The sequence below is a fragment of the Frieseomelitta varia genome, unplaced genomic scaffold (assembly GCF_011392965.1).
Source record: "Frieseomelitta varia isolate USP_RPSP 00005682 unplaced genomic scaffold, Fvar_1.2 scaffold_182, whole genome shotgun sequence".
NCBI classification, from domain to species: Eukaryota; Metazoa; Arthropoda; class Insecta; order Hymenoptera; family Apidae; genus Frieseomelitta; species Frieseomelitta varia.
In genome coordinates this window covers 360,121-380,704 of record NW_025109550.1, presented here as the reverse complement: position 1 = coordinate 380,704, position 20,584 = coordinate 360,121, and the positions used below count along the sequence as shown (strand labels likewise).

The 20,584-nt window shown below is 35.5% G+C and overlaps 3 protein-coding genes across 3 annotated transcripts in view; 1 reads left to right on the top strand and 2 right to left on the bottom strand.

Annotated features, from left to right (window-relative positions):
- The window catches only part of LOC122538913 (calcium uniporter protein, mitochondrial), a 72,673-nt gene extending 56,990 nt beyond the window's left edge, over positions 1-15,683 (bottom strand). The window contains exons 1-3 of the mRNA XM_043673408.1: positions 15,604-15,683; positions 15,226-15,435; positions 14,424-14,859 (exon numbers count right to left, since the gene is read on the bottom strand). Coding sequence (XP_043529343.1) covers positions 14,424-14,528 — 105 coding nt within the window. The 5' untranslated portion in view covers positions 14,529-14,859; positions 15,226-15,435; positions 15,604-15,683. The remainder of the gene's footprint in view (positions 1-14,423; positions 14,860-15,225; positions 15,436-15,603) is intronic.
- Positions 15,611-17,395, top strand: LOC122538912 (putative ammonium transporter 1). Its single transcript, XM_043673406.1, has 2 exons — positions 15,611-16,315; positions 16,414-17,395. Exons 1-2 carry the CDS (start codon positions 15,611-15,613, stop codon positions 17,071-17,073), a joined length of 1,365 nt encoding a protein of 454 aa, XP_043529341.1. The 3' UTR covers positions 17,074-17,395.
- A 910-nt stretch (positions 17,396-18,305) lies between these two features.
- Positions 18,306-20,584, bottom strand: part of LOC122538902 (bifunctional heparan sulfate N-deacetylase/N-sulfotransferase) — a gene marked incomplete at its 5' end in the record, with an annotated part of 73,837 nt that continues 71,558 nt past the window's right edge. Inside the window, 2 exons of the mRNA XM_043673398.1 lie at positions 18,306-20,181; positions 20,266-20,563. Coding sequence (XP_043529333.1) covers positions 20,071-20,181; positions 20,266-20,563 — 409 coding nt within the window. The remainder of the gene's footprint in view (positions 20,182-20,265; positions 20,564-20,584) is intronic.

The window sequence follows — 20,584 nt, the reverse complement described above, 5'->3', positions numbered from 1 at the left end:
TCGTGCATAAACTGCATACAAAGTCTAATATCGACTGGAACTTCCTCTAATATTTCGCGTAAACGCGTGTTTAAAAAATCAACGTACTTTGTGCTTGTTAGTTTCCCATCAAGAAAAAAAGGTCCAATTAAAAATTTATCAATCATTCCTGCCCATACGTTTAAACTAAACTGGTGTCTTGAATGCACAATAACGTGTGGGATTTCTTCATCCCAATTATGATTATTATGAAAATTGAATATACCATCCGTGGTAACAATAATTTACTAGAGTTTGCTCTGTTTATAAAATTCATTATATCTTATAAACGAAGACAGATAGGACATGTATTTATATGACTTTTTTCCATTATTTTTAGGCATACAATCAGTTCCCGAAGTACAAAACATCCTGTATTGACGTCATCATTTGACACTTCAATCTGCGTTGTATCTTCTTACATTATTATTGACATATTCGATTATTTCGGCTTAATATTTCGAGACAAAATCATATAATAATTTCGTACCACCGTGCCACTGATGCAATGCTTCCTCGTCACTTAGTCTCTCTGTCTGAATAATTTTTAGCGGCGGGTCACGACTGCAAAGTGGTCTGGTTAAATGCGTACCGTAATCTACTAGCTGGATCTCGACTTTAAATTAGAAGCGTAATGCAATACGAAACGTTGGGGCGAAACCTGGGTTTTCTAATGGAAAACGGTGTGCCTCCCAGGCGTAACCAATTTTCCATCATTTCCCGCGAATATGTCATAATTTCTCTGATGTTTATTTAATTCCAGACGTTGATCGATCTTTCCAAATTTCTCGACAACTTCGCAACACTAAAATTGCGTGAAAGTGATTTCTATGGGAATTTTATATATTCATAACAATGTACTTTTAATAAAATATATTAATATATTAATAGAAGCTTGTGTTTTTTTTTGTTGTATTATTAACTTTTTCTTGTCCTCGCACTTTAATTTCTTCGCTAAAAATATTCTATTTTAATTGTCGATAGTTCTAGTTAAAAACTGGTTAAAAACCTGTCATTTTTAGGTGTCGATGTTAATCAAGTCGCTTTGAATTCAACTAACGTTTTCGCTACCAGAGTCTCATATGCATAACATTTTAAACTAATTAAAATTTAGATTTAATCTCAAGAATATATATATGAAATGATTGAGAAGATACTGCTTCAATCGTCCTGAATATATTAATAGAAACAGTCATGTACAAATTACCTAGCTAAACTATTTAAATTTCGAATGACTTCAACTACGTATTTCGGGTTTCAAGTTAGTCAAATGATTTAAATTCAAATTTTCTCGAGATTGTTCTTCCACGGCCGTGCACTTATAGTTACATCATTTAGTTTCAACTCGTTTGTATTGCAGTAGTTTTCTATTTTCATTAACGTGTTGTTTCACGTAACAACAAGCTTGAATAGTTTCAAGCGAACGTGAAGTACGTCCAACAATTCCCTCATTTTAGATAAGCCACAGTTAAGTTAAGTTTCACTTTGCGTTCATGCAAGTTTAGCGGACTTGAAAAGGTAATTTGATTAATCCGGGCGTTTCGCGGTCCAATTTTAACGAAACAAATTTTACAACAGTAAAAAAAAAAAAGAAAAACTGCAACAATAAGAGAGAATTTCTTGATGCTAATTAGTCAGAATTTCTCTCCTCTGTTTTTCATCTAGAGTCTCTGGATAATTTCTTTTATTGAATTGCAGTTAGCTTAAGTAACCGTGAACGGTACTTGGGTAATTGAATTGCGTGCGAGACGACAGCGTACAATTTTATTTGCTTCAGGATTCGTCGGTTCTCTTTCGCTCGGGTCTTGGAAAAAATTTGTTCCGCGACAATCGATATTCGTTCGTTAATGAACACTCTTATTTAAATTCCTTATTTAAGTTTTGAATTATATCCGAAGAAGTTACAATTGGATTATAATCATAGAAATTTATTAATTCTGGTAAAATGCATTTTATTCCGATGAAATGTGAAATGAACTCCAACGAAGGACGTTATTATGAAAGGAAGTTTCAGAAGATGTTTTATTTACCGACGAGGAAAAAAAAGATTTTAATTTGCATTTATGATGAAACCTTCAAAGTTACGTTATTATACTTGTCTTTGTTTGCGGGCAGGTATATCTTGTTTTTGTTCGGGTTTTAGTTTTGAAAGAGCACGTTTATCCTCGAATCCAACTTCGGTGTCTAGATTTTGAATTGACCTTTCACTTCAATTCGTTCCACGGGAATTTTATTCCCGCAAAAAATAAAAAGAAAAAAATTAGTGCATTAACGAAATTACTATGTGAAGCACGTATGTAAGTATTTGTTTTATAGCAGTAGAATCAGACAATACCGCGCAGACTTCAAGATCCTTCAAACTTCTTAAGATCAATCTTCTGATTTATAAGTATGAAATATTATAATATAAAAAATACTGAAATATTTTTAATCTAACTTTTATGTATCAATTAATTTAGTCCAACATTAAATATTATAATATAAGGTAGTGAAATACAACTTTTATGCGTCAATTCATTTAATTTAGTCCAACATTAAATATTATAATATAAGATACTGAAATACTTTTAATCCAACTTTTTATGCGCCGATTCATTTCACTTAGTCCAACGTTTATGTGCAAATTCATTTCATATTCAATGAAAGATTAATTTATAACCATCCAATATCGATTATAGAATACCTATCGAGCGCGCGAATATTTTTAGCACGAAAGTTGCTCAATTAAAATTGTTCGCAAAATATGTACAGGCTGACGATTTTCAACTATTTCGAAAATTTCGCGCATCGTGTTAGGTTATTTCTCGGCGATACTAACAAGCGGGGAGGTCCTTGAGATTTTTACCAGTCCCCTTCCTCCTTCGGGAATGCTTCGCTCGTGCCAGGATCGCGTGACGATTAAATTGAATTTCACACTAGAAGCTGCTCCTACGGGAATTCCACCTTACCCTCAACCGACACCGTTCAAGGCGATCTGCTCTTCTGTCAACGACACTCCCTTTCGTTTCGATCGTGCCAACATTTTATTATTTCACGAGTTGTCGCAAGTATCTACTAAATCCTACTAAATGCCACGATGCTTAATCTTCAATGGAAGATCGCTTAAACAGCTTAAACAGAAACGTGGTCACACCGCCCTTTATTACTTTTGCAAATCTTAATTGCGAGAAAATTAAAATTACTTCGAAGTCTTGAGAAAGAAAAAACTAAAATACGCAGAAAATCTTTTGTGGAGAAAGAACGGCTATACGCACACTAGTGAGAAAATAATCGTTTTTAACAGAGTGTTAAATTCGCCACGAACTTCCCTTCTTCGAGTACAGCTGCGCGATATAATCGAAATAAGTCATTGCTGTTATTTAACAACTTTCACGCGTTACCTTACCGCTCGACTCTTAACAGCGTGTTGTTTCACTGTTTACCTGTTAATGGGTTTACTGCCAGCTTCGTCGCGAGTAATGCAATATCCTTAAACTCTATTTTATTAACAGAGTTGTGAATTTACTTCGCATCGAAGCATTCTCCACTCCTCGGTGTGCTCCAGTTAGTTAATTTTAATTTCTTTTCAACGATAACTCAGAACACGCTCGCCAGTATATAATTGAAACACTAGCAGAGAACTCGTGTTTCGCAAAGTATTTCGCTAGGTAGGTGGAAATAAAAATGTCCAGGAACCAGCAACACGGCACGACGTTCTGCATCCGGGGCAAAAGTAGCTGAGGGTGCCCGTGGAAACTGCGTCGCTAAATTTTAAACAATCTGGGCCAGCGGTACCGGCGTAATTTTTGTGATGCAATTATTCAGTTCTCGCGGACGCGGTCGCTTTAAATTCCAAACAAATTTGTCTTTTTTCCCCGTGTGCATCATTTGCGCGCAACACAACCAAAGTGCAATCAGTTTAAATAAATTACGCAACGCTTAATCGATCTCTGCCAGTTAGTCGTTTCCAACCTGAGTTTCGTCACTGTTCAGAAGTGTTTTTACAAAGAAATTGTAATATTCAGTGATTCAGTTCAGTATTACGTCGAGCATTCGTGAATCATTGAACCGTTCTTACGTCCTGATTCGATGACATTACTCTACTTTCGAGCAACGTGCTCGTTAGAGAAAAATCTCGAACGCTTCCTTTTTGATCGAGTAGATCGTTCTCGAGTCTCCGTCACAAGTTGATCGTCAAGGTTTTTTTTCTTTCCTTTGACATTTCGTTCGTCTCGCACAATGGTAATGGAAAATCACGGGGATATTCACGGAGATGTGAGATCATCGAACGGTCCATCACCCGCGGCGGTGACTTCGAGAAATGCTTCATCACGATAAAAATCGTCGATCGCGTCGCGATCCGTGGAAGGTCGTTTATAAAACACGAGTTGGAAGTCGAGGCGAGATAAAGGCGAGAAGGGAAAATGTAATTTTAAATAAATTGCAGCCTCTCTTCTATGAGACGGAACAATTTTCAGATATCTACCACGCGATAGATTATTTATCACGCACAGATAAGTATATTCGAACGGTGTGTTTCGAATAGAACGTGTACATCTTGCACGGTATCGACATTTTCTGGGAAACGAATATAAAGGCCACGTTGCGAGAGATAAATATTTGTTTGAATGTTGGATTCTGGTTGGCCGACAACGATATGAAGATACGTACGTGACTGCATTGTACGTTCATTTTCTTTTCTTTCTTTCTTGTTTTTCTTTTTTTTTTTTTTGTAACATGCAGGGGAAACATGTTTCACAGCGCGGAAAATGTAATTTGTTCTTCATAATTGTTCACTTAAATCTGGTTTACGTTTTGTGCCAAATACAGAGTCTAAAGTAACATGAAAAATGACACAGTTTTGTGATCTATTCACTGAAAGGCCAAAGACAATTAACGAAACTGCATCATAAAATGTATAATATTTCTAACATCAAGCTTGGTTTATTATCCTTCAGCTTAACAGTGTTCGACGAAGAAGCAATTTTCAACCCATAAAATTGAGTTAACATCAGTTACGTCGAAATTACAATTATAAATATTATATTAGATCATTCTGTATATTATCGTATTTTCTTTCACTATATTTCATTACTAACGGTTGCTCAAATTCTTTTAAAACTACGCATGCACACATGTATTATATTTGGTTGTGATCGTAGATAAATAAGATTCTCAAACGATTATGCGACATTATGCATTATAATAATAATACGGTCTCTGTTTCATACTATTGTTCGTATCGAATAATAGGTGAAAGTATCAGAAGTACCCACAAGTAATGTTTTTTTTGTCAAATTTAATGAACATTGCCATCCAGTGATAATTTAACAAAAATAAAATTTTGTGTAGTATCAAGAAACGACGTTACTTATAGATATCCCTTATATTATATATTGCAACTACAACTGCTCAGAATATATTGTAACAATGTTTATTACAACACATTTTTACACGCATTCTTCGTGCATGTTTGCATATTTTTCGTGCTTTAATTTTCTGTAATGTAACGTAACGGTTGTTTTTTTTTTTTACATAAAACCCACTATCATCTCCAGCTTTGACCCCGTATCACGCTGATCGAGAAATTAATCAGGGTGGTAGTGACGCGTGAATGGGGTGAATAGCAGCTATCAGATGAAACTCTCGACTGGGCAATAGCCTTTGTCCATCCTACTTCACAATTTCACGCAACTCAGAATAAAATTCGATGAAATCAAATGGGAGTTTCAATGATTAAAAATTACAGCACCTACTGAATGTCCAATTGTACGTAAACATTCGTAAACACTCACTATTCAATCGAGATATTTGATCCTTTCAAATGTTCTACAAAATTTCTACAATGGAATTTAATATATTATCGACACGAAGTTCTGACTCTCGTGTTACATAATTCATCGGAGACACGTTTGAAACATGCATTCCGCGAGTTTCTTCATTTCGTTTTGTTTCAAGAATTCCATGAAATTCCGTGAATTTCACTGGCAATTTAATGGCCATGGGCGAAGCAACGGCGAATCGATACGCGAGAAAGAAAACTATTACTATCGGCGCGTTATTCAATGATTATTAATCGCCAATGCGAATCGCAGGGCGATCCAGGCTCCGCCCAGTTTTCAACAGTGTTTTGCACGAAATTTTGCAAACTTCGCGGAAGGATTTTACGCAGAGTTCGTTATGGTCTTATGTCATTACCATTAGGGAAAGACAAGCAGACGATTCACGATCGTAATACTATGAAATTTATGGGCTCGAGATAATGGAGTGGTTGCTTTTAATGGCCTATAATTCCTAACAAAATCGATGAGGCCAACAACTTCTAGACGCCCCGTCGTGTCATGATACAACGTCGAAGGAGCAAGAGTCATGCTACAGTAAAGTTAAAGTTCGAACGGCCATTACAACCTTTCTGAGAAATAATCAATGAAGTAGCCTGTTACACCCAACAATAATTAGAAACGCCTCTTTCATTGATTATTCAATATTGAGATTCTCAAGTCGTGGTGTGAGTAACGGTGTATTTATTTCTGTATGAAGAAGATTATATTCCGATGATATTGTGAATGAAATTGCACACGACACTAATATTTGTATCAAATCCACTCATTCCTGGATATATTTCGGATATTTTCACGTCGAAATTTATGCAACAGTTAAACAATCGTGAATTTATCCTCGGAATATAGATTCTGTCCTAATTTAAGAAGATCCAATCTTCCTTGGCAAAAGTTCGATAAAGAAGTCATTTTCCTTTTAATGTAGTTTCCACAGCCTAGTTCGAAAACTGCCACCTTATTTAATAACGTCGGAAACTTTGAATCGAAATCGTCCCCCTCCAAACTTTTCTTTATACAGGCTTCTGTTCTGTTAACTTGATAAAGATATTTTTGCCAAACGCTAGAACACTTAATTAATATATGTTGTATATACACATATACAATATTTTTTCTGAAATTATTATCCTTATTCCTTATTCTTATAAAGAAAAATAAGGAAAAATGATAGAAATACACCGTAGTAAAAATATGCGCATAAGAGCTGGACGTGGACAAAGGGAAATGGATTTGAAGGAACAAAGTTCGTTCTAATAAAGATAAGAGTCATCCCATTTTTATAGAGACAGACAGACAGACAGACAGTGCTTTCCTGTAGGTCGAGGGAACGTACAGATCGATGCCCATGGCGCCTGTCCCAGACTCTGCAGTCCGTATCCCTCTGTACAATCCCCTAACTGTTCTAACAACGTATTCAGTGGCACGGATACACTAATATCAGTGTGCAGACAGCAGACTGTATGGGTTATATCCTCAATGAGGAATTCTGTCCTTCCGAGCAATTGATCGTGTACATATATCCCTTGAATTAATGAAGATTGAAAAATTTTCTATGGAGAAGAGAAAAAATGAAAGTCTGACTCGGTCGAACAAAAAATTGGATATTGGATTGATTGGAAGAGTGTTATTCGTGTTATTCTCCCTCGAATATTTGCTTTCCACTGTTCGTTCGATTTATAATAATTTTGGGAATAGAGGGAAAAGGAGAGAGTATGTTCCTTACTATGTACTGGAAAGAAAATATTCTTATTCAATCGACCAACAATTGAATACTGGGATTGGTGAGGCGATGATAAGTTGTATCCAAGATTGGAAATGGAAGAAAGAAGCAGTAGATTTGGATCTCTTATTTGATCCGTTCAAAATTTGATATTGGATTGGCGGAGTGGTTTTAAATCGTATTTTCTTTTTACTTCCAAGTTTTAATAACGTCGGAAATGGGAAAGAAGGAAAAATCAATACGCTTGCACGCGTTCTAGAGAAAATCACTGTGAAAAAACAAAGGGAAGTCAGAATGATCGAGCGAGTGGCAGAAATGATAGCGTGTGATAGCGTAATTCTATAAAAATGTTTTCCACTATTATATCTACGCGTAAATTTGAAATACAATAGGGATTATAAGTAATGTCGTTTTTTCACACTGTACAAAATTTTATTTTATTTAAGTTATTTTTTTAAAATTATTGTTACTAGATGCCAATGTTTATTAAATTTGAAAAAAAAGAAACATTATTTATGGGTACCCTTAATAAATATCCAATTGGGTAACTCGAGGTATTCGTCAAATTCTTTTCAGCTCCAACATGGAAAATATTTTTCATTGTGTCAAGCATATTATTTTACTAAATATAAAAATACAGCTAAGTTGCAAACAATTTTATATATGTAAAATAATTCCAATTCGAAAGAAGGAGCTACAACATTTTCATCTGGAAAAATATTAATTCTTAAAAAGTTGAAACCAAGAATCACGGATAATGTTATTGGTAAATAATCCATGATCAATAATAATTATGCAAAAGTATTTGTTCCGCGAATGGCACATGCAAACCTTGGAAATCATTCGTAATTAGGATTGGATTAACAACATAAATTCACTGATGCTCGTTTAAATACGCGATTATATTAAGTGACAATGTTATTTCATTTAAATTCACAAGTTATAAAGCACCAATTGAGTTGCTATTTAATTTAACTGCCAATACGCGAAAACTGTAATAGAAAGTGAACGAAGAAAATATTTCGGTCGAAGAACTACGACACTATTTGCTAAACGAAATTGGAGAGAAAAGTTTGCGCACTTCAAAAGCTTCATCAGCTGAATCGCGTGCGGAGAAGCTAATTTTAATGAAATAAGAAACTATTATAGAATATTTTTCATTCGAATCAGCTTTCCTTTTTCTTTAAATCATTTCTCCAATGCAAGGCTACGATAATTTGGATTAGATTTAAATTAAGTTATTTCACTTCAATAAGAGAAAACGATCATTGACTGATCACTTAGTGACTCATGCTTATTAAAATGTCTAGCTTTATAATATATATAAGCGTAATATACGTGACATTTCATGTTTAGTATAACTATGCATATGATTGATCATTAGTTGCACGTTATGCCTAATCATTGCGTTTATCATATATTAATATGATTTCAGTCTTCTGCGAAACATTTACTGTCACGCTGAAAATTACTTTTCAATACAACGTAAATCAAGAGCAGGCGCCGAAGGTTTAGTTGGCAAACGTTTTCAATAAAACAGATGCCAAGATACGCGATACGAATTTACTGTTGTAATGAAGCATTCTTCGTGTGTCACAGATACCTCTCGAGAAATATATATCACTTAATCTAAACGCGTTTGAAATTCAACGTAAACGAGTGCTACAGATGTAAAGTTTCCAAATTAGAAATTGCGAAATTATGAACGCACTGCTATTGTGCAAAAATTGTGTTGGAAAAAAAGAGAGAAATCTTCAAATTCGTTGTTTTTCTATAGTCTAAAAAATTGATTCAAATTTTATTTTCGAGAATAAAAAAAACGATAATCCGACGGTTGATTCAACAAACATTGACACAAATAAACGTCACAGTTTATAGTCGATATGTCGACTTTGAACTCGTCACCCGGTTTCCAAACAAAGGAAACAGAAAGTTTCAAAAAAGGAAAAGAGATTTTTAAATCGAATTCACTGGATTTTCGCCGCTCTCTTTAAAATCACGATTACTCTGATAGTGATGGCAAGGGTTTACTTGGCGGCATAATCAACGCTCGTGAGGAGTGCGCGGAGCACTCCTCTTTCACGTGGACCGTTTCTTCCGTTACAAAACGGTTCACTTGACATCGTTTCTCGGAGCGGGAACGATGTTATTCCATCCGAAAGAGTAAAGTGCTAACTAACTGACTTTTCAGAAACCGTGATCGAGTCACTCGTCGTCGAGACGTGTCCTCGAATTTAATCGCATCAAGAATTTCTTGCGCTTTGTGGCCCTCAGTTTACCGCGTCGCGATAATTAACGAGGCGAAAAAAAAATGAATGGATTATTTACGGAGTATACGACGTACATTATAGATAAAAAGTTTCGAATGTTTGAGCCAGAAGTGACATTTATTAGGTGTTGTTAATGATAAAGGACGTAGGTATATAATTACACGTAGCTAAAATGTATCTGTTCAGATTAGACTCATAGAATATTTATAGGGCAATCTGGGTGAAATTTGCATGACAATGTTATGAATAATTATGAATAATTGTGAAATTTTCAATGAGAAACTTGGAGCACATTATCATATAATCATTTACGAAAATTTATTCCAAGAGAAATTGCAATTAATAAACAATTTTTATTGCAAACTTAGTAACGTACGCGTGTGAAAAACAGCATAATCTTTTCTGTAAAACGGTCGAACAAGCAATTAATTCATGAAACTATACGCTCTGTATAGTATTAATTCACGAAACTATACGCTCTCTATAAATTATCACTTTCACCATATTTATAATTGCTCAATTGTGAAAATTCTTGAAAGAAGATTAGTGTTACCAAACTTTTTGTGGTGTTGATGCTCCTCAATTTCTTCAAAAATAACATTTCAGGAAAATGCGCGAGAAACAGAAAGAATTAAACCTTCTAATGAGACAAGGGGATTGTTAATTTTCTGATCTTCCGTGAAATCGGTTCTTTTCATTTTACCACGTGTTTTATTATAAACGAAATAATCTATCGTTATTTTACTGAACAATATTGCATCGCGTTGCCCTGTTTTATGGAGCAACAGATAAGAGTCACTGTTTCGATCCAAACATAATTAGCTTATCGTCGATGCCCACGCGAATATCTGGAAAAGAATTTTTCACGAACACGTTCTCTTATATAATCCCGTTGAAATTCAATTGAGACTTTACAGAACTTTTATTCGCGAAAGGTGAATTAAGACATGAGTCACATGTCATGTGACTCATTATCTCAAATGAAACAACGCAGAATTTGGACTTGATCAATTAAGATGTAACATTCTTTACATTTCCAATCGATAATAAAAGAGAAACTACAAGACAACCAAGGACTTCTTGCGTAATCGAACTTTTTATTACTGGTGAAATTTCGCCAGCGCTAATTAATTCTCTTGCACAATAGTGCACAGATTAGCTAAGCAATTGTAAAAAGTTTCTTTTGCAACAGAATTCTATAATTTTGTTAAGAGCTTCGTAATTTAAAGAGATGCTAGATATTAAAATTCAATAATACACTAATTAATATTAAAGATGTTATACGTAAATCTTTCATATCTTTAATTCGAGAGGAAGGCAATTAAGTTCCATTATAGAAATCTAAATCTATTAAAAATCTTTATAAACTGCGTTTATCGTTCTATTGAAATTCTGAAAATTTCTCACAGTCGATCAATATTCACGTTCCAGTGTCGGTAGCACTCTAGATTCGTCATGTTCGAAAATGTTTACGCATAAACGTGAATCAACAAATTTATTCGAATCTATGTTAGAGTAATGACTGATGAATGTTTTTCAGCAAGAAGATTGAATTGATACAAGCTTGATGAAGGAACAAATTCGTGATCAAGATCCCAGTCGAGCACACAGAGAGACTTCTTTTTATCCTTCCTTTCAGTAGACCTTCTTTTCAGTAAATGCGCTCGTTTTTCGGGTGAATGGTAGCCAGAATGATCGCATCGGGCCGGAAGGTTCCCGATAATTCGAAGAAGCATCAAACAGGCAAAGGCAAAGGAGGGCTACCATTTACATCGACAGATGAATCACGCGTCACGCTGGATAAAGCGAATGCATCGTACTGCGGGATGCTTGCAGTTGCAGGGATAAATCAGGGTATCGTGTCTCGGCGAATAAGTTCCAACGGGAATGCATTTGTATGGCGCGGTATGTCGCGACCTACAGATCTGTGACGAGAATATCCGGTTCGTCGACTCGGTACAAATGTCACACGTATCGTGTGAACGTGACGAGTGACTGACATTTTCGTTTATACTGTTAATTTCGGATAATTTCCGGAAAATTTTGGAATAAATATTTCATTCGAATCCTCCTTTCGTATCTAAAGATAAACTGGAAGCAACTATGGTTTGTTGGTTTTCTAAATTTTTTTTTTTAACTAATTTATTTATTCGAAATTTTACAAGTATATCATACTTTATGCTTTATAAGCAAAAGATCGAAGACTTAATCAATATTGTGACATAATTACCAATATTATATATAAGTCTTGGTCGTGAGTCACGACCAGGATATACTGAACCGTGGCAGACATTTACAGTTAATCATGATGACGAATTTATAGCGTCACAATGTCCACCATTATGTAATGGAGCTACGGCACGCATTCTAGTACTACATAAATTCCTTTGATCCCGTTCAAGTTACGCACGACTTAATAAGATCAAAAACCCGACGTAGATTAAGGAATTTACATTAATCTGATAAGATGAGAAAACGAAATTACGGAACGTCTAAGAGATGATTAGATTTATAGTACTCTTATGTATTATATGATATAGTAATATTATCATCTAATCTAGCATTATCCAATAGCATTATCAGCAGTGAGGTGCATTGATTAGTAACTTTAGACGATCGCTATTAATCTTCATTTACCTGACTAACGAACCGATATAAAAATGCCATTCACGTAATACCGGATGAAGCGATAGTTAATTGACTCATGTGACTAACTTGTAAAAATCTTATCTTATGTAAACGAGTGTGTTTATTATATCATTTGTTTTAGAATTGTTTCGAAAGAGCATAACAATTTCTTCTGAAAAAAATTGTGTTTTTGCGTTGGGTCACTAGAGCTTTAAGAATGTGTTCCTTTTATTAAAGCAACGATGATGTATAAATTTTCCTATAACATTCCTTACTTTACTCTCTTAAAGAGAGTAGACCCATTCCCGTATCAGTTCGACCTTTAAGCCTTCCTAACAATAGTCTATTATCATATATCCTTTGTCCTTATATACGTAACCGTCATCCTAATGTAACATGAGGATGAATATATGAAGAGACCATGACTCATTATAAAATTCTGTATAACTGTGAATACTTCTGTATAATATGGAACACAAATAAATAAATAAAAATTCGTGCGAAAATATCATAGTAATACCACGCTTCCGTTCGCTCAATTTCCAAAAGATAAAATTATTCGATCCGCGAAGTGCAAGCACTTTCCAATCATATGAATAAAAGAAACTCCACGAGGGTGTGGTTCTTCAATTCTTCTAGAAAGAGGAAATGGAACGCATAATTTTTATTTAAAAATTCCAAAGAATTATGATAACTAATACGTAACATAAAATTGTATTCAATGAAGTGTTAAGTTAAATTATACATTCGTCCAACTATTACGCCCAAAATTTTCTCGTTTTTAAAGCTGAAAGAGTAGATATTGTCCGCCGTGACAGTGTGTCTTACATCTTTATCCATGTATCACCAAGATCCAATACTTATCCGAGCAAATAATCCGTGAGTAACGTTCAAAGGAAACTAATTTTCCGTTTCGACGTCAATCAGTCGTTAAGAACAGTCTGATGAGAAATTAAATTGCGTTTCTAACGAACGAATTAAATTTGTAACGGAGCGTTTACGTGACAAAATTCGACAACAAAACGTCGTTTCAGTGATCATGGCGCGATACCGCGAACGTAGCCGGCAATTAGCAGTGGTTATAATAGTAATTAATGCCGGCGTACTGCAGACGCAACCTGCGCAAGAATGTGGCGCGTGGACTATATGGACAGTCCTTATCGGTTCTTCGAATAATTTATTGCAGAGTACTCGCAACGAAAGTAGTAAAAAATTCAAGTCGTGATAACTTTCATCGCTCAATCACGTCTAAATATAGCTTCAACGATAATCAAAATGCAATGTAATCGCAAACAGCTGGAGGGAGTGAGTTACACGTGCTGCATGCGTCACATTTTACTCATGATAACGAGACACATTTATATTACAAACGAAATGAAAATGACAAGAAGATTTTTGTGCGTATATTTGAAACAGTAACGATGTTCTAATACTAGAATTACCGATGACTAAAGAGTAAATTCGTATACGTGGATGTATGTAACATGTTTACATACTTTCAATGTATAAAATTGAAAAAATGAAAAGTGGTCATTTCAAGCATTCTGGTAGTTCTAGCATTAAAAATGGCACAGCAGATCCTTCGTTCCACATGGTATCCATATTTGATTAGGACACTAGGGAATACATTGTATTTACGTATGCGTCGTGAGTGGCGCCGGTGGAATTTTGCAGGCACAATTTAACTCGCCTTAATGTTAGAACGACAGTTTTAACTGCTAATGTATATTTCAAGGCCTGTTGTTCGTGTATCATTGAAAAATGCACTAATTTTACAATATAAAAAAGTACATCACTTTAAAATGTAACGTCAATTCTTACAAAAACATTGCTTTTAACTGGGAAAAAAATTTGCAATATTTAACGGAACGTAATCGTTCGATACGTGTTGACGAGTCGTTTTAATACGTATTGTACTATATACATATGTAGAGCTGTAGGTATACAGGAATAATGCATGTCAACACTCACGTTTCGGTAGCTTTTTGTTGTGATCAGGGTGGAGGAAACACTCAGCACGCGGGACACCTCATACCATTTGACGACGCACAGAGCGCGACAGCATACCGTAGCCATCCTTTTCTTACGTTTCTCCCGCGAAAAACGGAGCACCACGCGAACCAGTAACTCGAAACCGTTCTTTTTCACGAGTCACTAAACACTAAACACTGAGAACACGAGCAACCGACGACTTCAAACGACTACCTACGACGATCGGGCGGCATCGCTTGCCGGCTCGTCCCTGCGGCCTGAGACCCAGACCTTGCGGCGGCCAATAACGTGACATGCGCGAAACGCGCTTTGTCGTTTGCCATTGGTTTGCTAACTTCCGACCAATCGCTGCTCCGTGTATTCATCCGCGCGGCATATATTGAATATTTGAATCGCTGTTCCGCGCATTTCGTTCCTATTAAAAATATTCAAAATATAATTTTAGTAATAAATAGATATTTCTCAATATATAATGACTCATGAAAGTATGTGAAGATTTTTTATGGATATACAATGTTATATGTGTTGTACGAAGCATTACGAAATTTTGTCAGCACTGCAATGAGATTTACAAACACGACTAAAATTTGAAACGATATTGAAGATTACATATAACAGATATATTTTACAAAGATACGCGTACAACATATTTGTAAAAGCTTTTTATGGCAAAAATTGAAAGAATTTTCATGAATCTATATTTTGTATATACAGACTAACCTAAAAGTTATGTTCTTATAGTTTATATCCTATAGTGGTTATAAAGAATATTTGTACATACCTTTATTTTCCAATTAAAAAATTCTTTATCAGATTCCGTATTTGATTCTCGTTGTATTAAATTTCTACGGTCACACGAAGCGTATTATTAAATGATACGAAACTTAATATGTAATAAATATAACAACACAGTGATGATTTCGGTAGCCATTGTGGATGTTATCGATAGTTCATTTCACGCTGTCCATACTTTCGATTAATCGATAGTAACCTGCAATATGAATGAAGATCAGTTACGTCCAGTTGGTGTTAACTTTGACATTTGCTTTAATCGTGCAAAATTTATAATTAATTTATGTCTCGAACGTCAGAGAATCAGAATAATATTATAACTACTTTTTTGATAATGTGATCACATCGATTTCGATCGATTACTTACCGAGGGTATGTCTGATGACGATTTCAACTACAGTTACTACTATTACGCAGATTTTAATGGAACTGAAAAAATAGACATAACCTTAAATACTTCCTCATGGCTGAGTCTTGTTCGTATTGTTTTTGTTATCTTACTACGTGTTGGTTTCGTCCTCATACACATTGGTAGCGTACCAATCAACAATGTCAACTTGATTCTGTTGCAAAATATCATTGATTTTTGCTGGGTAACGATAGTCTACGCGCTTGTTGGCGTTGTCATCGCCTACACAGGCGATATACGAGGTTTGCTGGGCGGAGGATACTGGATCGGTGATGAAATCGTCGATAAGGATGAAATCATAATTGGTTGGTCGGCCGTGGTAATTGCTGCTGCAATTCTCACTTCTGGGATCGTGGGTCGGACACACACCGTCGGTTATCTTGTCGTGGGATTCTTGTTGGCTGGATTGATGCAACCATTTTTAATTCACTGGATTTGGACTCCACAAGGATGGATGCGAACGAACGTATTACAAGAGCGAAAAGTGCATTTCCACGATTGCAGCGGTTCTGTAATTGTCCACCTTACCGGTGGATTATCAGGATTGATAGGTTGCATGATACTTGGACGAAGAATACTTCGTCTGGATGCTATAGATGCCGCGAGCATCGCGATTGGCTCCGCGGGAACAGTTTTCGCTGGTCAATTATTCGTGTTCATTGGTCTGCAGGTAACGTCATCGAGAAGTTCAATTTTTGAAATTTATTTCCAAACTTACATAAAAATAACGTATTATAAAACATATATGTCTGTACTTTGATTGTTTAGAGTCTCGGTATATCGAACGTGCAAGTGCAAAAATTCAAAGTGAATAGTAAAAGAGAGTATAATGTCTTTATAAATAATTTATTGGCCGGATGTTCGTGCAGTCTGCTCGTCGTGGCTTTCCATTTTTTGTTACCCCGAGAAGAATTTAATCACTGGACTGTAATGAGATGTGTGCAAGCTACTGTAGCCGGGCTGGTGATAATATCTGCTGGAACGGATATTTACTCTCCGCAGGTGGCAATCAGCGTGGCCACGACTGGAAGCGTCATTTTTTACGTGGTCTCAAGGCAAGTATTTAGAAGTGCGCTTGAAGATTATTGTAACATTATAGCTATTCACCTGGCCTGTGCTTTTTGGGGGAGTCTCCTCGTCGCTTTTTTTCGCATTGACGCACAAGACGACATAAAGGCAATTTTATTAAACATATCTTGGCAACTGATCTGTTTAATCACAGTAATTGCATTTGTTGCAATCGTTATGTTCCTTGCCTTCGGTATTCTGCAATATACCGGTTTATTGAGAAACAGATCGGAATATTTGAATCACTTGAGAGCGAATGTAGCCGAAGGTAGAGCCGGAAGGAAGTCATTCCTAGAAAGGTTGTTCCATATAGATAGAGATGCCGTTTATCTTCAACCAGGAACGAGTTTGAACGACTGAAGCTGCTACATAATAACAGGGGGTTTCACAGGCCAGGTGAGTTTCAAGAGCTTAAAAAATGGTTAATTTATGTAGAACGAACTTTTGTATCAATTGATCCAATTATACATATATATCGATTGGAGCAAGAAAAAAAGAGAGAATTTTATTTTATGTAATAGAAGTGTTGGAATATATAAAAATGAGAGAAAAGTTATGGAACATTCGATATCGAAGATTTTTGACTTTTGTTTTATTAGAACTTACGGACTATTCATACAGTTATTACAGTATTTTACAATAGAATAATTTTAAGTTAAATAATTCAAGATTCTTATTAAAGTCGTACACATATTCTACACGCGTCTTTCTTTATTCGTACAATGATAGCTTTTCTCTTTTTTTTTTTTTCGTTTGCATAACAGTCTGTTAGAACATCTACAAAACGTTATCCTCCGCGCTTTCGTAATTTGTAATTCAAATGCATGCGAAATTTAACATTAGCAATATTTTATCGCTGGTTAAATTCGAATAAAATATTAGACTGGCTCGCACAATAATTATAGATTACTAAATGAAATGAATACTAATTGTCTAACAATTATAATTTTAATCGTAATATTTAAACAAAAAAGATTAAGATAATTTTATCAATCAAAGTTTTATCTGCTTCCAATAATCTCTTATCCTAAAGAAACATTCCTGATTTAGCGAAACCAACGATGAAGTAATGCTAATTACAGAAGAAGCTTTTAAACGCTCGTACTCGTATATCTTTCTATGATTTCTTTTGCCGATTCCTGTCTGTCACATATTATTGTCAGCTGGCAGCAAATCGGACAATTTTTGCTACCGCCATACCGAACAAAATTGGTTAATATTGACTCTAGAGATCCGACGCCGCGATTGGTACAACAATACAACTGTATATACAACACTGGTAAAATGGCACGATTTGACAAAACGGATCAATCGCTTAGTGTTAATATCGTTATCGTTAACTATTATTATATTAACAATAAACTTTGTACATGATTCGTTAAACGTCACGTGACACAGTTTAAAGGCAGTATAAAAATGAAAACAAAATATAACATAAACATTGATAAGTTTGCATGACAAAATATAAAAGGTTTCATCAACGACGCATGGATTTTTTCAAAAATATATTTCACAAAGAATGATGTCATAGTTGCTCATTTTTGCCTAGATGTAGGTTTTGTAACGTATATCGATTGTTTTTTTTTTCCCCAAAATCATTAGATAATTACACTTTTGGAAAAATATTTATGCTTACACTTAAGTGCTACTTACACTTAAGTAATGAAAATTGTTCAAAATGAGATATGTTTGTTGTAATTTCTAGATTAATAGTAATATCAATATTCAAAAGATACTAAAACTGCATATCAAAGACGATTGAGTGAAATTCAACGAATTAGATCAATTCGTGAAGGAAATAAGTAAATAGATTAAGAAAGATAATTGTAACTGATATGCTTTTAACAAACGATAATCGTTAGACTATCTTGTGAATATCAAGATTTTATTCACAACAATGCATTCTCCGTTTCCACGACATTCAATTCGCTATAATACACATCAGGTATTAAAGTGTTTAAAAATCACCCGATTATCTTCAACAACGAATGATTCTTCTAGTTTGGAACAAAGAACTATCATTAATCCAGGATAGATTTGTGTGCCTTAAACGTGACAATAGCAGTTATTGCGAGTAGGCAGTTATCACTTCTCCACGTAAAACCATCACCGAAAATGATCGCCAATGATCATTCTTATAGTTTCTCCTTTCTTTTTTCTTTTTTTTCCTTTAAATTTTATCTTATGGTACACCTACGATCACATCAAAACAGTACGATACATAAATGTACAAACGGACGCGATCACACATTTTTCATCGACCTTTCCATCGGCGGTACCAAGAATAGTATTGTCAAAATATACATAGAATCATCATTATAGCTTTTTTTCATTTTTGCTTCTTTTTTTTTCTTTTAATACACTTACACAACGAGAATTAATGTACATCGTGTCTCTGAGAGAGCAAGTGGGCGGGAAGAAATATCTCAAAACCCCAAAATATCTCACACTCGCAGAAACGTTTCTGCAATTAGTACCAGAAGTAAAGGACTGACAGATCGTCGATTCAAATATCAACGCACTCGATCTATCCATTGATCACTTTCATGAGGAAATAAATCTCTTCAAACATTGCAACACGATTTGGACAGATCTCACAAAAGTCAAGTATCGCCTTTTTCCAAAATACCGTTTCTTCTTCTTCTTTTGCTTCTTCTTCTTTTTGGTCGCTTCTAATCTCACTTGTTAAAGCATTCTCTAACCTTCTTCTCTTTACTACTCAAGTTCCAAAAGAACCGTTTATTCCCGAGTCGACAACTTGTTCGTGATTATCATTACGCCAAAATGTGCGTTTGTTCGTGGTCTTTTTTGATTCTATTAAAATATTCTCGACTTCGCAGTCGAAAGCGAAAAACACGTTGTGATTTAAGATCGAAGACAAAATTTAACTCGAGCATAAACTAGGAGTCTTTTCTTTTTTTTTTTTTTTATTTGGTCTTACCATTTGTCTTTAGTAGTAAAGATTAGAACGAAAGGCGTCCAATCATTATAGACGGATGATGGCACCAGCGAGCGAGCTGTACTCTTAATAATCATGTTCTCTACGACGCAACAACGATGACAATAATAATTATAACGTTAATAATAGTGCTATTGGCTTAACAACGATCGACAGTCACGGTCGTGTTCACCGTGAAACCGCTTAGTGACTAGTTTCGCAGGCTCCCCAACGATCTTAGGCCAAACCACCACTGGGATAGGCCACTTGTATGGTCCTTCCATCGAGGATTTGGTGTCCAGTGGAATACAATCGACTGTACAATTATTTTACAGATCTTCAGCTAGTAACCGATGAACTTCGTTCACCGTTGAAATAAACAGTTCAGAAACGGTATCGTTTCATATAATCGACGTTTGCTAGGTCATCACCGTGTCGGTAAGGTCTTCCTTCAGCCATTGTGGGATCGTCCTCAGCCCGAGACGTTTCAATAATTTCACTAGGGCCGTATTGTGAGACAGATAATACCTCTGTAAACAAATGACATTGTATTCGAGAGATCATCCTTTAACATTACGCCTGCCTCTTCTTCCTCCTATCTCGCTGTACCGTACCTGCAATAATTTGTACGATTTGTCCTCCATCGGAGGATATTGACGGCCTTTGCTCTTGCCGAGGCATTTCGTACGATCCTCGTTGGTAACCTGACAAAAGAAACCCTTTTTCGGGTCGTACCTCAAGTGGGACGAGTAATTGAAAGCAGGCGTGATCTTGAGGAACCTTTGTAGCTCATGCAACGTCTCCACGGGATTTTGACGGAGCTGTTCCCCGTCTATAATGTGCAATTGCTGAGGTGGATAATAGGAGAGCCACCTCTCCAGATGCTGGGCATATTTGCCGGGATTTAAACATCTGTAACAGAACTCGAGCCAA